This window comes from Ipomoea triloba, chromosome 7 (assembly GCF_003576645.1).
Source record: "Ipomoea triloba cultivar NCNSP0323 chromosome 7, ASM357664v1".
Lineage (NCBI taxonomy): Eukaryota > Viridiplantae > Streptophyta > Magnoliopsida > Solanales > Convolvulaceae > Ipomoea > Ipomoea triloba.
Window position 1 is genome coordinate 933,964 of NC_044922.1, and position 18,655 is coordinate 952,618.

At 34.3% G+C, this 18,655-nt stretch overlaps 2 protein-coding genes across 2 annotated transcripts; one reads left to right on the top strand and one right to left on the bottom strand.

The window, feature by feature from the left end:
• Window positions 1–3,050: 3,050 nt before the first annotated feature.
• Window positions 3,051–10,659, bottom strand: LOC116025771 (dihydropyrimidinase). Its single transcript, XM_031267108.1, has 13 exons — window positions 10,442–10,659; window positions 10,101–10,259; window positions 9,263–9,314; window positions 8,572–8,841; window positions 8,188–8,399; window positions 7,795–7,915; window positions 5,851–5,938; window positions 5,659–5,737; window positions 4,340–4,427; window positions 4,185–4,225; window positions 3,986–4,038; window positions 3,717–3,873; window positions 3,051–3,410 (listed from the first exon to the last, which is right to left on the bottom strand). Exons 1-13 carry the CDS (start codon window positions 10,529–10,531, stop codon window positions 3,219–3,221), a joined length of 1,602 nt encoding a protein of 533 aa, XP_031122968.1. The 5' UTR covers window positions 10,532–10,659; the 3' UTR covers window positions 3,051–3,218.
• A 4,069-nt stretch (window positions 10,660–14,728) lies between these two features.
• LOC116024698 (F-box protein At2g32560-like) lies at window positions 14,729–18,324 on the top strand. Its single transcript, XM_031265669.1, has 5 exons — window positions 14,729–16,069; window positions 16,232–16,311; window positions 16,501–16,679; window positions 16,969–17,043; window positions 17,869–18,324. The coding sequence occupies exons 1-5, from the start codon at window positions 15,401–15,403 to the stop codon at window positions 18,054–18,056; spliced, it is 1,191 nt and encodes a 396-aa protein (XP_031121529.1). The 5' UTR covers window positions 14,729–15,400; the 3' UTR covers window positions 18,057–18,324.
• The last annotated feature ends 331 nt before the right edge of the window (window positions 18,325–18,655 follow it).

The window sequence follows — 18,655 nt, forward strand, 5'->3', positions numbered from 1 at the left end:
GAATTCTCAAAGACATGTGGACAATTTCTATAAGTTCATATCTCGTTCTTCTTTTTTTTTTTTTTCAAAGGATTTTTGTTGTAATATTTGTGGTCATATTGAATTCTCATAGTTAAGATATTTATATCAATTCTTATCATCCTGTTTATATAATTTTTTTTCATAATTTAAGCTAATATTAAAATTTATTGCATTTGTTGAAATTTTTTAAAATTATTTTAAAATAATAATATATATAAAAAAAAATTAAAAGAACAATACATAAATATGCAAGAAGTTGCTACACATGAGCCAATTCCATCCTATTCTCCACTTGCGTGTGTCTCTTATTAACTATGTGGATGGAATTTGAATTATTTTATTTCTAGTAGAGTCAATTTATACATTATACCACTCAAATTTTATTTCTTATTGCCTATATATACATATATTTTGAAAAATCTTAAAATGAATGAAAATAATACAGAGTATTAAATTAGTACACTAGCCCTAATAAATTTAAATGTTAGCTCATAATCTAAATATATGTACCAGTGCATGGGGTCTGAATATCAATGTGAATAGTTTACATTTTATTGAATGGTTTTTAGTGTATTAACCTTGTTTATTCTTTTGTATCATTTGCAATTTTTGCAGATAGCAAATCACTGCCCACCAGTGCTTCTCAGATCTTATTTAAAATAAGATCTTTAGTAATCTAATAATCTAATTTTGCATTATTTCATTTTGCGTTGATATAACCCGTTTGGGTCGTATTGATCAATATGCATAAGCCAAGGGGATATTGATCAATATATACCATGCATACATATTTTGACACGTTCAAGATTGTATTAGTCAATGTGCGTGACCAAGGGGACGTTGACTAAAACAAACTTGAAAATTTTAAGCATTGTGATTGATTGACTATTTTTATAATCAACTAATCACAATGTATCACGTTAAGTAAAATTCTTAGCATGTTAAACACGATGCAACAAAGCACGTGTGATCACAGGGAACGGAGGTAAAACTAAAAGCTGGTTTTATGTCCGTTCCCCTGTATAGCAGCACGAATGCAGAATAGATGACTGACTATGTGGATGTTATTGGAAATGCAGAGGAATAATAATAATAACAATAAGATGTCCGTACCCAAGTTTGGAGCATGGGAAGCGAAGCCTGGGAGCAGTCCAAGTAATTACACTGTGATGTTTTCTGAAGCTCGCGCAAACAGGAAGCAGCATAAAACTGAGTACACTCACCACAGCATTGGGAATGACCAAGAGCTTCGTGGTAAACAATACGGGCCCCCCATGCCCATGGAGGAGGACTATGGGCGGGTAAGACTTCTCAAGCCTCAGCTATTCATTGCACATACTCCATCTTCATTTTTCATCCTGTCAATATAAAAATCAAAGCTCCGGTTTTGTTATGATCCATATCCCCTTGGTGATCATTGATCAAATGCATATGGATCATAACATGTCGGTTTCTATTTTATTGGATGCACGGGCATGTTATATTTCACAGAACAGAACATGCAAACTCTGGTTTTATTATGATCCATATCCCCTTGGTCAAATGCATATGGATCATAACATACCAGTTTCTATTTTACTTGATGCACACCAGCATGTGAACTCCGGTTTTAATATGATCCATATCCCCCATGGTCAAAACTCAAATGCATATGGATCATATTATGCTGGTTTCTATTTTATCTGATGCATGCTAGCATGTTATATTTCATAGACTATGCAAACTCCGGTTTTATTATGATCCATATCCCCTTGGTCAAAGGCATATGGATCATAAAATGCTGGTTTCTATTTTACTTTATGCATGCTAGAATGTTATACTCCACAGAACATGTAAACTCCAGTTTTAATATGATCCATATCCCTATGGTCAAAACTCAAACGCATATGGATCATATTATGCTGCTTTTTATTTTACTGATGCATGCCAGCATATTATATTTCACAGACCATACAAACTACGGTTTTATTATGATCCATATCCCCTTGGTCAAAGGCATATGGATCATAACATGCTGGTTTCTATTTTACCTGATGCATACCAAAATGTTATGCTTCACAGAATATGCAAACTCCCAATTTTATTATGATCCATATCCCCTTGGTCAAATGCATATGGATCATAACATGCCAGTTTCTGTTATACCTGATGATCCATGCCAGCATGTTATATTTCACAGAACATGCAAACTTTGGTTTTATTATGATCCACATCCACTCCCTTTGTCAGGTTCATATGGATCATTACATTCAGGTTTCAATTTTTACCTTCTGTCACCTGTATACTGTATTTCACTTAAAGTTGTACAGTATATACTTATTCCGCAGAACACGCAAACTCTTAGTTCAATTATGATCCATACCCCCCTTTGGTCAAACACATTCATCATAACATCCCAGTTTATATTGTACCTGCACCTGCTATCTGCTGAAATTCTACATTTCACCCAAAACTCAATGGGTTTTCAGAGGACAAACAATCTATGGTTTTTGTAATAATCCATTCCCCCACCCACCCCACCCCCACCTCCCCTGATCAAAAAGCATACAAGCTATATTTCACTTAAAATTTTATAGATAACTTATAGAGCATGCAAATGCTGGCTTTATTATGATTAATATCCCCTGGGTCAAACACAGATGGATCATAAAATGCCAGAGAGTGAAAGAGTTTCAAGTATACATGCTGCTGCATACCTGCCTGGCTGCATCACTATTTCTGTCTGAATTCTTTGAAACTTTTGTTTGTGCAGAGGAAGAAGGGGGGCATTCTCTCGGTCTTTCTTTGTGGGTCTTATTAGGGCTTCACTTTCAAAGCCCCGGAAACACCCTCAAACATCTCTCCCTGTATTTTCTTCACTCATGCACTTTCAGTGTTCCAGAAGAAGTGAAGCTTGAAAACAAGAGAAAGCTGGATTATCACATTGTGTCCACACAGGATTCTATAAAATGTATCCTTGCTCAGGGATTAAAGGCAAGGGTTTGTGAAATGAGCTAGCTTTGGCAATCACAAGAGAATTTCAGTACATATACATAATCAAAAATTTACATTACCAATTATTCATACACCATAGTAGTATATATAAGTTATATACATGTAATATCAGTATATGAGACACCAGTAGTAGATATAAGTTAATACTTGTAATATCAGCATATGAGAAATTCAATAAAACTGTTCAACTGATCCTGTACAACTCAACTTGTTGCTTTATATCGCTTCACTGGAGCTCTTAAGGATGAGAAATGAGTTGCATCTGCTTTCTCTATCCCATCAAAAAGATAACTGAAAGGTGGCATCTTAATGTACTTTCCAGAACCTGGAACAACATTCAGCTTACCATTTTCCCAAACAATCCTTCCCCCAGCAATAGTAACCTCAACTTTTCCCTACAGGGAGGAGAAAGAAGAAGGAATAAAACTTTCAGAACAAAACGCCCAATAAAAATCAATTATAAAACTTTAACCAAGAGAGGGAGGGGGGTTAACATTCTTAATTGCACTATTTGACATGAAAATTTCTCTCATTTTCAACTACAGTTTACTTCTTCCTTTCGTTGGATTTCTTGCATTTACTCTTTCCTCGCCTCAATTTTATAACAAAATGAAGACAGCAATAGAGCTATTGCTTGCAGTAAAATTTCTGCCAAATTCCTTCTCAACATTGAAGTTGGTAATTTGTCCAAAAATACTTACCTTGCCTTGCCTCCCTTCATAAACATTTGTATCTGATCTTGAGTGGTGGGAACTTGAACTAATTTCAAAACTCGAATTAGGGTTCAATATGATTATATCTGCATCTGACCCAGCAAAGATTGCTCCTTTTCTTGGATATATATTGAAAATCCGTGCACTGGAAAAAAGAAGCATCAGATTGTCGAAGTTAAGAATCTATTAAAAAATATGTGAGGTAATTTTGAAATTCTGTGTGTTATTGAAAGATTATAGCAAGCTCCTAGTCATACCATTCTGTGCTCGTCAAACGAACATAATCAGTGACGGATATTTGACCAGATTCCTAGAACAGTCAAAATACAAAGAAAACTTAGAGGTTTGTTATGAAAATATTTTGTAGGACTTAACAATCTAGCATCCTCTCACATGGAATATATGAGACTTTACAAATTTTGATAATCTGCTAGAAGCCTAGAAATGAGTACTTACCACCATTGTATCCCAAACCAAGTGCATCCTCTCCTCAATACCTTACAAGAATGTAACAAAGTAGGGCTAATTTTAGAAATTGAGATGCAAAGGTGATTAAACCTAGGTAATGAGAAAATATATATACATGGAAAGGGAATTAAAAGTTACATTACCATTGACACCATTTGGTATTTTCCGAAAGTCATCAATTCCCAAGGTTTTCTGAGTTGAATTGAACGTACAGTGGTCAGTCCCTACCAGCTGCAGAGTTAATGCGTACATTAGCTGATAAAAGAAAAGGAAAAGAAAATACAAAAGGCAATAGCACATACAACTTTTGGTACATCTTAGGGGAATGGTGATTAAACATGATATCTCCTACCAAGACTCATAAGCTTATAATGTAGACTATAAGGTCTAGGTTTATACCTAGAGGAGAGTTTTCATCTGTCTTAAAGCAAGTATAAGTTTAACAAATAACTTTTGGAAGATACAAGTTTCTGTCCCTCGTCCAAATATAAAAATTAGGGGTGGGCATTTCGGTTTTCGGTTCGGTTTTTTCGGTTTCGGTTTTTCGGTTTTAAAAAAATTAAACCATTCGGTTTAACATTAGAGTTCGGTTCGGTTTCGGTTCGGTTTGAAACGGTTCGGTTTCGGTTCAGTTTACGGCCCCCGAATTTCAATATTTCATACGCGACAAAGCGGCCGGGGGCGCCGCGACTTGACGGGACACCGTAATAACTATGTATGAAACATCACATAACTCAAATCCAAAGTCTAATATCTAAATATTAAAAACCAACATAACAAATTAATAATTCAAACAAATTAAAATAAAAAATAAAACTAATGCTGAAAAATAAATTTAAAAATTAACAATATTAGATGAACAGATATTACAATGTAATAGGGCTAGTTGTATTAAAAAAAATAATAAATAATAAATAAAAATAGAACTAATATTCCAAAACTGGAATTCCAGTTTACTGGAATGAATTTCCAAACCTGAAATTTCATTCCAGTAAACTTGATGAATGAATTTGGCCAAATTGATTCCACTGAATGAATTTATTCATTCCACTGGAATGAAAATTCATTCCACTGGAATGAATTTATTCATTGTTAGGATATATATATAATTTAATATATATGTATTATATATAATATATATTTATATATATTTATATTTATATTTATTATTATTAAAACCTAACAAAGTTCGGTTCGGTTCGGTTTTTACTAAACCGTTCGGTTCGGTTCAGTTAAAAACCGAACCGTTCGGTTTACAAGAATCCCGAACCGTTCGGTTTGTATTACTAGTTCGGTTCGGTTCGGTTCGGATCGAAATGCCCACCCCTAATAAAAATTATGAGCCTTTTCAAATTTTTGATACAATAAGGACTCATTTGGCAGCAGCCAAGGAAGTCACACATCATTTCCATGTTTAAGGGAAGCATAAATAACTGTCTCTCATTGAAGATTATAATAATACCTGTAAAAGACCTGTTGAAAGTGCTGCTTGAAGAGCCTTTCCATGTCCTGGTGCTCTAATAGGTGGGCTCATGACATACCTGAAAAAAGAGAAGAACATTATGCATTTTCCTCCTGTTTTACGTAATTATCTCAGTAAGAGAAATAAAAGGATAACAGAGGGAATCTGAAACTAAAGAAAGGAAAGAACTACTTGGCTGCTGTATTAAAGTCTGGGTCCCAAAGTACAGAATCATCAAGAACTAATCCTGAAACTACAGGTTCCCCGATAACTCTTTGCCCTGCAATATAGAAATTATGAAAAGGTAACAAATATTAAATTCTGAATATTCTTACAGCTCCATTTTCATTGGAAATGGATGATGCAAATGTTTGTTTATGCAACTAAGCAATAAGCATCAAGGTTCTGCTAAAGGTCATAGAACTTGCAATGACGTGTACCGAGAAAACTTAATATCTTTCTGTTGACTATTTTCATGAATCAATTAAACAAATACTACAAAACAGGAAATTATATACATGAGTCTCGGCCAACTGAGTTTGGCAAAAAAGTGGAGGCAGACTGTGCAAACAAGGCTAGGGGGTCGTTTACTTCATTTCACTGTTTTTCCATTTCCAATTTTCCATTTCTCCAGTTTTCCTTCGTCATTCCTCCAGTTTTCTAATTTTCATTCCATATTGATCATGTTTTTCATTTCTCTAATTTTTTCATTAAATACAATCATCTCATATGACATTTGTACTTTTCTACAACAAAGATAATAATAATAATAATAATGATAATGATAATAATAAAGTTAATAATAATAATAATAAAGATAATAATAATAATAATAATAATAATAAGAAGAAGAAGAAGAAGAAGAAGAAGAAGAAGAAGAACAAGCAAAGAAAAGGAAAAGAAAAATAATACAGTAATAAAGATAACAATAATAATAATAATAATAATGAAAGAAAAGTAGAAGAACAAGCAAAGAAAAGGAAAAGAAATATAATAATAATAATAATAATAATAATAATAATATTAGTAATAACAACAAGAACAAAAGAAAAGGAAAAGAAAAATAATAATGAAAGAAAAGGAGAAGAACAAGCAAAGAAAAGGAGAAGAAATATAATAATAATAATAATAATAAAAGAAAAGGAGAAGAACAAGCAAAGAAAAGGAAAAGAAAAATAATAATAATAATAATAATAATAATAATAATAATAATAAGGAAAGAAAAGGAAAAATAATAATAATAATAATAATAATAATAATAATAATAAGGAAAGAAAAAGAACAACAGACCTAAGTGCACAGCAAGATTCGAACTGCGGAACTCCCTATAGCAAACACTATTCACTCGTGTTGTCTCCAATTCCTCCATTTGGAGAAGTCCAAATAAGAGTTCTCCACAATTATACATAAAGTTGGAGAATGGAGAGAAGTTAGGCAATTGAAGAAATGATTTTAGTAAACAAGTTTTTCATTTTTCATTCTTCCACCTCTCCAATTTTCTGTTTTTCCAAAAAATCCTCCATTTCTCCATTTTGGTAAACGACCCCTAGATGTTTGTAACAGATTAAAGAGGAAAAATGATAATGGTTGCATGGAATTATTTGCAATTCATAATAATGAATAGAATTTCAAATGAAAACATGTAGTTTTAATAAGAGTTGAAACCCCTTTAAAAAGTTACGACTATGTTGCTTTCAAGCTACTATAGCAATATGCAGCAAATGGCAATAACTGAAGGAGCACAGAAACAACTTGCCGATAACAAAGAAGCCAACTGAGATGAGATGCAAGGAAGCAGAACTGTCAAACAATTAAATATAAGACATGGTGACTAACATTAAAAGAAAGTCTAGGTCCAGGTTCTAAATATATGTATGGACAGGTATATAGAGGTGAGCTTGAGGACTAAAAAAAAATTGGTGTTAAAAGGAGGGCATCCTGACATGTATGTTAACAGAAAGTATAGTTCTAGATTCTAGATAAAGGTGGATGTACGGGGTCATAAAGATGAGAAGTGAACTTAAGGATTCAACATCCAGTATAAGTAAAAGGATAAAAAATATTAAATTCTCCAGAAAGTATTAAGAAATGATTTAATCATTCCAATCGTTAAGATATCAGTATTTCTCAAATAACCTGATTTCCGAGCTGTAGCAATTTCTTCCATTGCATCAATGCTCATAACATGAACAACATACAAAGGTGTATTGATAAAACCAGCCAAGCGAATTGCTCGAGATGTTGCTTCCCCTTCTAACTGCATTAATATTGAACTCATAAATAAATAAGGAGTACTGTCTAAATCCAGGAAAAGATGTAATGCACTCAGATAGTACTATTGATGTTTACTTGCCTGAACTCATAAAAGTCCTGAGGTTTCCCTTTTACTAAAATAAGTTACCTATTTGATCATCCATGCAGATACCAGGACCGAGGTACACAAAAAGCTAAATAATGGTGCAGAAAGAAAGAACAGGCAACTTTATCAACAATTGTCACAGTATCCAGAAAATATAGCCTAATAATTACCACTGGAGGTCTTGACAGTGCATGTCCCTCTGGCCCAGTAATACCAAGTTCAATCATTCTTTTTTGACCTTCGAATACAGCATCACCATTTTCTGCGTGAACCATGGCTAAGGCACCTAGAGACTTGCATTTCTTCAATCCCTCCAACAAAAGGTCATCACTGATCATAAGAGATCCTTTGTAGGCTAGGAAGAACTTAAATGAATTGATACCTAAATGTGAGACAAACAGTTATTCAGCAATCTGTAAGACAATGGTTTGTAAAGAACAGTGAAGAGGCCGAAAGCGGTCTCAGAAAAGGAAAACTCCATGAATAAAACATAAAAAGGTTTATCCAAGTATCTAGCACAAGCCACAAGTTGTACTATATAGAAACAGAAATACCTTTTTCCTTGACCATGATTTCCATATCACTGGCAACAGTTTCATCCCATTTTGTGATTGCCATGTGGAAACCATAATCCATGCATGACTTTTTTGCCTTTTCTACATATGCTTCAAAACCTGCAGACAGACTACCCTTTACAGGAATAACAAAATCTATATGCATGGTTGTTCCGCCTGCTAATGCAGCAGCCTGTCCACTAAAAAAGTCATCAATTGTCTGAGTACCCATGAATTCCATTGCCAGGTGTGTGTGAGGATCAATTCCCCCTGTAATGGTGCATTTGGAATCAAAATTTGGCCAAACCAAGAATAACATTAAGCTTGTCTTTGGTTTCTCTTTCCTTCTGGGGGCTCAGTCCATACTAAACCATGTTAAAACTCTATAAATAATGCAATATGCTATTCTTCATACATGAATAGACCTTGGAAAAATAATTCTCCTCATTAAGGGCCAAAATTCTTTTTATTGGAAACTCAATTTCCAGTTACACATGCTGTCTGATCCAATCATAAATACTGCTGAGCCAAACTGAAAAGAACAGCTGATATGCCAATACTTACAAGTTATTAAAAGTATTTGTAATATTCACAGGTTACTGAAATTATTACTAATATGACAAAGATTTAATATACCATCATCCTATTAAGTACTTCGTATTAACCTGCCCCTAATGGAAGAAAGCTTAACCTGGCATGACAAACTTTCCAGTTGCATCAATAATTTTCACATCATCACCAACCTGCAGATGATGCTGATCAAACCCAGATACAAATCTAACAAGGTGAATAACATTGAAAAGTGACTGAAAGTAAAGAAAAGTTCAATTTAGTACTGAAGGACTAAAGTCCCTGTCATATAGAACTAACATGATTTGTAAGATGCCTGTAAGTAGTAAAAATTATTGGATATGGTATTGCATTATTTGCCTCGTTAAATGAAAGAAGGAGAAACTGAAGTGGATCAGGAATACACCCCATGTCAAACCAATCTGCACTAGGGGTTGGAAATACACTTCCCATAGAGAAGGAATGAATATAAATGTCCCCCTTTCCTCCTCAAACCAAACATTCATTTATTTATTATTCTTTTTTTTTTTTCAAATTAGGGAATGGAAATTCATAAAAAAAATATTTGAATATGCATTCCGAAACCTAATATTATCTATGTCAAGTAATGGTTTGACATTTGATAAAAACTGATTTATTGCATCCTTTCACAATTAAGATTTGACTTGAAACCAACAAAATTTACATGGAGAACTAGTTCTACCATTTACTAGGCCTTTTACAGTCTTTCACTGCATGCTTGCACCTGAAAGTTCTGCACAACTCCTTAACCCTTCTCTCTTCCATTTCATACTTCTATAATCCATTTTTTGGGAGCCTATTCTGATTTTTGAACTAATGTAAGTCACTGAGGCTTGTCCTCTATAATTGAAGAGCAATCAAATCAGCAGTAAAGTAAGTGATAATGTAAGTTCCGGTTATTTCATCAGAGTATTCAGTAAGGTCTAATAGTCTAATACCTTGATGTTAGGCTTCACAGCCGCAATGATACCATCCTCCACGTACACATCGGACACCTCCTGATGATGAGCATTCACAACAGTCCCTCCCTTAATCAGTATCTTCGACGACGAAATGCCGCATCCGGATTCTCCATATCCAATTCCAGCATCGCAAAACTGCAAAAAAATCATATATTATACCACTGATAGATCCAGAATACCTGCGGAACTACTGATAGTTCCTGAACTATAGCCAAACTCAACAGCATTTACACGGACAACCACGTTTCAGCATGAAATTGTTTTTCCTTAGTAAAGTAACAGAAGCGTTGACTACAAAGGATCCGATAATGGAATACCTGGCCGGATTGTAACGAAGGCGCAATGATGGATGAGAGAACGACGAGAGCTATGAGATGAATCGCCTGAGCTCGGAGCCTGAAATCCATGACGGGAGAGAGCTGAGTTTCTGCGAGCGATGGCGTTGAGTTTTAGTGTGGGCCTGTAGGGCGTTCTCAGTTTGTTGAGGTCAGAGAAGATCTCGTATCGAATTAAAACTTAAAAGTCGTTAACGGAGACTTGTACAACTCGTATCCTGTTACTTGGAGGCAATGAGCCAATGATAATTGATAAGGTACACCGGACTCATTAAACACTTATTTAATAATTTAAATTATTTTGTCCACGTTGGAAATACATCATAATCTATCAACTTAATAAGAGTTTAAGTTATATCAACGTTTTACTAATTTTGTAATTCAATAACAAGTTAATAATACTATTTTTCGATTAATAAAAATGAACAATTCAAAAATGAAATACTAAAATTCAACGCTATCGATCAACTAGTTATAATGAGAATGGCATATATTTCATAGAGACAATGATGCTTGGCGGGCCAGCAACAATACACAAATAAGATAGCTAGCATAGTAGCATGCCAAATGCAACATTTGAAAAATTCAAAATAAGTTACCAATGTGCAACGGAGTCTTGAAGTTGCTTGGGAACATTTCTGACTATATATATTGGAGATGGTTTTGAAGTTGCTTGTTGCAACCATTTTAGAGAGGTGAACACTATAATTAATTGGCTTAAATATGTAGTCTTTTTCTTTAATAGTTTGTTTCACTCAAAATGATATAATTTTGACTTTTGAGCAAAATAAATTTAAATTTGTTTAGGCACCGACTACACAACATAAAATTATAAATCAAAGTCACAAACGAAAAATCACAACACCAATTCACAAAATCAGAAGTCACGAAGTCAACTACTTGCCATTTGTCCCCTTCCTCTAATTAGCTAATATACCAGCAATAGGTGTTGAAGTGACACAAATTGAAAATCCGAATGCCATCGACAATTGGTGATGATGCTAAGTCATCGCTCATTAGCCGTCACCATAAATCCATCCAAGTTGTCACGAGTTTTCAACTTTTCTTTTTGGACTATAGCTTTGACTCTTCCAATTGTACTTTTGATTTTTGAAATTAATTAAAAGTTAAACTTATGTTTTTACTTTTCCACTTTTCTTGCACTTATCTTGTCTCATCTCTTGACAATCTCTAATTTTCCTTTTTAGTTGGGAGCTAGGTGCTGCTCAACGCGCTGTTTGGTTGTTGCATGAATTAAAAAAAACAACATAAAATAATATTAAAAATTGAAACTATGCAACATTTTGCATGAGGATACGTATATCAAATTGAATAATATGTTATATTTTAAATTAAGATCTAAAATGTTAGTTAAATTGTAAATAAAATATAAATAAAATCAGTTCAAGTATATATACATAATCGAATTAAATACCAAAAATTAAAATCAAGCGAAATGAGAACACAATTAAGAGCCAACTTTGTCATCAATTTGAATGTATGTCAATCATGTCACTACAATTTGTGGTCAACCATGTCTGTTCTCATCACTTGCCTTATAAATACCGCATTTATAGCAAGAGGAATGAACTTTTAGCCTTTCTACCTATCCTATACATGCTTTGAATTGTCTAACCTCCATTCAATAGCTCGAGCCCATAAACATAAACCAATAAACAAACTAGAGAACGATCCTTACGTGATCCAATCCAAGCGCTTATACGTATTCGTAGGAACCAACGTATTTACCACATCAAATGTGATCAACACCAATAAAACCAATAAGATACCAATTTTTACGACGAATATAACTTATCACTAAATTACATTCTAAATTTTTTGAAGTGATGCGAGTATAGCTAAGAGTGGATCCAGGAAAAAATGTCGACATAGTTCAATGTATGCAAACCATAAAAGTCCATTATATAGGCAATATGTATAGAAGCATATTCAGTAGGTTGCTTTGACAACTTCACAATACATTCTCAGTTTCTGAGGAAAGGCATTTACCCTTGTCTCCTAAAGTGGAAACATGTAACTTTCGAATGCCTTATCATGGCCTCAAATCAGGTCCTCCTTGTACATATCAATCATCATGCCCACTTCCACTCTCACTAACCCCTACAGGATTAATAATATATAAATTAAAAATACCATTGTAAATATTAGGATAATAAAGAAAATTTGTACCGTACAGCAGCAAAAAAAATCACAACACATAACATCACCAATAATACCCAACAAAAGAATACTCTCTGTCTCATTTTACATATCATATTTATTATTCATTGGACAAATTAACTTTTTCTTCATTGCTTATTTTCTTTAGTAAATTTTAATTATTTTAATTTTTTTTGTTTAATAGTATTTCTAATGTAGTTTCTAAATATATAAATTTAATATACGAATATTAAATTTAATATTATGAAAAATTGAATTAAAAATAACTTCAATCAAACCTCGTTAATCGAACCATAAACAAAATAGAATGGATGGAGTAGAAAATTTTATTTTTAAAGAATATATATTTTTTAGACATTATCTCAATCTTAAAAAGTAATATGTCTTACTTACAAAAATAAATCATTATATTGTATTAAGGCATCTAGTTGGGGGAAGTCGGTGCCTTAAAATCTTGATCAAGTCATCTTAGTGATAACTAGTTGATTGGTTCATCTATTACATTTTGACTTGAGCAAAAATTTTTGTAGTTAATTTAAACTGAAAAGAATTTCGAGTCTAACTCGAGTAGTGTTAAATCAAGTCAAATTTTAATCAAATAGACTTTGAATATATGATTTATAAATTGTCTTTAACTTAGGGTGTGTTTGGTAACCCGTAAAATGACTTCTGGAAAATGTTTTCCGAGTTTTCTGTGTTTGGCAACGTCCGGAAAATGTGGTCAACGGAAAATGTTTTCCGTTGACCAAGGAAAATCAGTACATTTTTCCGGAAAATGACTTACGGAATTTTTTTCCGTAAGTCATTTTACGGAATCGCTAGAATAGCTGTTTCGCATGTTTTCGACCAAAACCAAGTCATATTACCCATGACCATGGACCAAGGAGGTGGGGAAACCGCCGAAAACCTTTGTTACATTTTTTTAAAAATTTTTATATTTTTTATTTTTTTATAAATTCTATTTTTTATTAAATACCATTATTTTAATAACTATTATAATTTTTTATATTTTAAATAAAACAATTACAATGTTTAATTATACAATTCTATCCATTTTCCAGAAAATGAACCAAACACACAAAGACAATTTTCCATGATACATCCAAACACTGGAAATGAAACTGTTTTCTGGAAAATGACTCATTTTTCAGAAAACATTTTCCTGCTTTCCAAACGGACCCTTATTCACTTAAGTCAAGCCATGTTGTAAGTAGATTTACCATTAATGGTTTGTGAGTTGCTCAACTTGTCAATACCCCTATATGGTATGTTTATCTCTATTTTACTTATCATAATGTGTTTATCGTGGACTTGTCGTCAACCAACTTAATTTTTTTTTTTAATACTTCGTACAATATGTTGTTTTAACCAAATATATCTCATGTGGAAAAAATAGCATTTGGTCTTTCTCTCTTAACATGTAACTTTGTATATATGAACAAATACTACATTGTAACAGAGTCAATAGTACTCAAAAAAAAGTAATTTACATCTTAAATAATGAAGAAGTTAAATATACACCATGATCAAATTAAAAATGTTAACTTTTTCATATATTTATTACTTTTATAAGTTGAACTGATTAAGCCACACTCATATTACTATTATAACATTTCATTTCTTCTTTTTATTTATTTATTTTTTACAAATATAAAATTTTATTTTTTTAATACTAAAATTATACTCTGCCCACTCAATCATCTATTTCCATAAATATTTTTTAAGTAACAAAAAAAATCTACAATCACTATTGGATTATGCGCACCGGATAAATTTCACATTGTGACTTTAGTCGATAAAGCTAAGGGCCACAAAGAGGTATAACTTAATAGAATCAAACCAAGAAAGTTAATAGACCGCTAACTTAACATATTCAAACCAAGAAAGTTAATAGACCGCTCCAACTGAGAGTCAAACTTTTAATCTTATTTCTTATGAAAGAAACAATTTAACCAATTTGGTAGGTTCGGTAATTTACTATTCACCATTTGCCTTGGGAGTTCATCTTCCCAACTCAATTATTATCACTGATTTCTATGACGCATCCAACACAGAAGGACAAGCAGTAAACATCAACTGGCAAGGCGGACTTTTCTCCAAGTTGGCCAGTGGCTATGGAGGAGATAGCTCAGATCAGCCCGCCATGAAATCCACACAAATCAAGAACCCAAACTCCAAGGCCTTACCTTAAAATAACTGCAAAACTACCTTACCACCCCATATACATCAATAATTAAACCAAACTTGCACGTCTTTGCTCCATTGAATCTTGGAAATAGGAGGACCCCACAACCAGCTCCACCCAATATTCTTCTTCTTCTTCACCCCTCTATACTTGTATATATATACATACATATCTCCATTGATACGTATTCTCTATAACCCAAAGGGCATTCTGTATATATTTGCTGGAGTAGATATATATATCCCAACTAACCTGATTCTGGTTTGGAACTCAATCATTTACATTGTAGAAAAGATTGAGCATTAAGGTTGTGGGTCTTTGTGTCTGGATTCATCCCCAAGCTTGAATCTTTGGGGATTTTCCAGGCTTCAGAGGCCCACAACAGCTCTTTTTCGTTTTTCCCTTCTCTAATTTTTCCCGTTTTTGGGTTCTTTCTCAAAATCCATTTTTAGCCATACTTTTCCTTCAATCCTAAGAGAGAGAGAGAGAGAGAGAGAGAGAGATTTTTAGCTTGGAGACATTGAGGAGGCCCACTGATTTGTTTTGGTGGGCTTCATTAATCAAATCCTTTTCAAATGCTTGTCTTCTTGGTAACCTCCTTCACCTTCATAACTCTTCTGTGTAAATCTCTGTCTCTCCAGCCACTCCCTTCATGGGCTGCTGAGTTCATATTGCTGCCACTTTGGTTCTGGAAAGATTTCTCATTTCTGAGCTCAGTTAGGGGTCAGAAGAAGGCTCTCTCTGCTTTGGTTCCCTTGAGGATGTTCCAAAGGAGGAAGACAACATGTTCTTCTTCTGAGGGGGCAGAGATGGAACCTGAAATGTCAGTTCTTGATTTGCCTGATTTGGTGCTGGAATGCATTCTTGAGAGGCTTTCGCCCGAGGGGCTATGTAACATGGCTAGTGTTTGCAGCTCCTTGAGGGAGAGGTGTTTGAGTGATAGTCTTTGGGAGAGGCATTTGAGGCAGAAATGGGGAGGGGTAATTGGCCCTGCTGCTCACAGGGAGTGGCAATGGCATATTGCTGCTTCGAACGATTCGAGTTTCTTTGATCAAACTAAGCAGCAGAGCTTCATTGTGAGTTACCTCACTAGGCTGCTGTGGCCTCTCTCTGGAATGGCTAGGTCGAATTCGAGTAAGGGTGATAGGAAGAGGAATTCTCCCCCTGTTGGTTCAGTCATGTCATGGTATCTTGCTCTTGAATCTGGCAGGTTTTGGTTCCCTGCTCAGGTCTTCAATCGCGAGGTTTGAATCATATCCTTAGCCTCCTTCATTGTTTTCTGCCATTGAACTCACTCTTCAGCTTGAATTGTTTTGTGGGGTGTGATGGATTTTAACAGAAATTCATGTTTTTTGTCTGTGTGATGGATTTTAACAGAAATTCATGTTTTTTGTCTGTGTTTTTAGAATGGACATGTTGGGTTTATGTTGTCTTGCTATGATGCTGATGTTAGCTATGATCCTAGGAATGACACTTTCCAGGCCAGGTAATTGAGGAAACCTTTTCTTGAATCTCATAGTTTAATGATTATCTCATCTTTGTTTAACCAAAACTAGAGCCCTAAAGTAGCCTTACTTACCATTATAGTCAATTGCATAGTCTATTTATCAAATGGAATCTTAGTTATGATAATAGTATTGGGATATTGAAGCTTGCCTCCTTTTGGTATTTGCAGATATCCGCCCCATGGAAGAAGGGCGGGTGCAATAGAGAAAGGCGTGACTTGGGATAGATTAAGAGCTCCCCCTGTTGATACCTCTCCGCATTATCTTCATATCTCTCTTTGCTTGAATGAATTGCTGCCCGGAGATCACATCGAGATCCAATGGAGGCGAAACAAAGAATTCCCTTATGGTTTGTTCTTGATACTATGGCTTTTTTTCATCTCAAAAAAGTGTGTTCATTGGTGATAGGTTTAATTTACTGGTTTTTTTTAATGGGGATAGTGGCATGGCATGATTTGAACAGACCTTAAAGGGCATATTCTATCCTGATTTCTTTATGCTTCTTCAACTGGAGTGATGAAAACTATCCTAATTTGTGTTGAAAAACAACCTTACAGGATTTGATTCATTGAGGATATGGTAAAAAACATATGTGTTTTACTTAGTCATCGAACTTTAATGTCTGAAAATTCCTGCAGGCTGGTGGTATGGCGTGGTTGGCCACTTGGAAACGTGCGATAGGAACGAGATTTACTGCCGTTGTCATGAAAGTGGTGAGTTAGTTTCCCTATTTAACTGCATTCGAGATCGCCATAATCCACACACCTCTTTTCAGTGTTCTAAACTAGAAACTTAGATACAAACTCACAAGAGAAGACACAGATAGATATATGCTTTTAGGAATGATGTTCTTAGGGAAAGTATAGTTTGGGGTAAAAGGGTAACAGAATAGTTCTCCAGTTAAGTGTTCTGAACTGCACCCTCTCACACGAAATCACCTCAAAGTTCTTAGCATTAGGGTGTTTTAGCATTTAATATTGCAAACCATGGGTGAAACCCGAACTGTTTTTCAATTATGACGAGCTAGACTTATGATCGAGGTAGGCCCTTCTTGATCCCCATCACTTTGTGTGTGGGGGGGTTTTCTTGGCCTCAACGATCGGTCCCCTAGACAAATCGCTTTCAGCTTGTTGTATTATCCTCCAACATTACTATAAGTGCTGTCTGAGTGGATCATTTAAGGCCAACCAAGCTGAAAGAGACTTTGAATTATTTTGTTCAGCTGTGGAGCTGGAATGATTCTGCTTTTTTGTACCATGAATAATCAACCAATGTTTTTTTATTATTTCCCATTCCTTCTGTTGCCTCTTGCTTGGCCTTTTGGTTGATTCATCATTTCAAAGCAGAAACCTTTATGCCTTTGTGCCTTTTTTGAGTACTATTGACTCTGTTACAATGTAGTATCTGTTCATAGCTACTTTCTCAACCAAATGAAGCACAAAGAGCCAATATCTCCTCCACTGAGTACTCAAAATAAAAAATAAAAAATTACTAGCCATGGTTTTCTGAAGAACCGAACTTTTTTTTTGGGGGTACAGACACTGTGGTGCTGGAGTTCAACCAGTACAGCCCGGGATCAAGGTGGAGGACAAAGACGATTAGCAGAGCAGAACATCGGGAGGAAGGGAACGAGGGCGATGGGTTCTATGGAGGAATACGAAAACTTGACAGCAACCGCGAAATTTCTGCGTGGAGGCAGCACTGGCCTGCTGATATGTTGGAATAGATGATTTAATTTTGCAGAAAGAATCAGTTTATGCAGTTTTGAATGGCCTGGAACAGAGGGAAGTATGAAGAAGAAGAAGGCCAGAAGGGTGTTTTGGCAATGCCACAAGTTGCCTTTCTCCACAGATCCTAGTTATTGAACAATTTATTGCTCATTAATTGTTTCCACTTTATACATAATTTGTTCAGTAAATATTCTTAGCTCCCTTCAGTTCCTCTTGTAGAGACTTTGAAGTAATAGATTTTTGAACCTTTCCTAGCTCTTACCACTCATTTTGTTTTTTTTGAGAAATGTTGCTGAATGTAGGTTTTCTTCTTTCCACGCTCATAATTCATTCATGAAGTGTGTGTGTGTATATATATATATATAGCCTCACCTTAAAAAATGAGATGGCATACCTGAGAATTACTATAAAATAAGCAGGTGGAGTCAGAAAAAGAGAAATCAAAACAAAATTAAGTAATTTACCAAATTAGTTAATCTTTTAATAATCTTTACACACACATGAATATATAAAGGGGCTACTATATATATATATATATATATATATATATATATATATATATATATATATATATATATATATATATATATATATA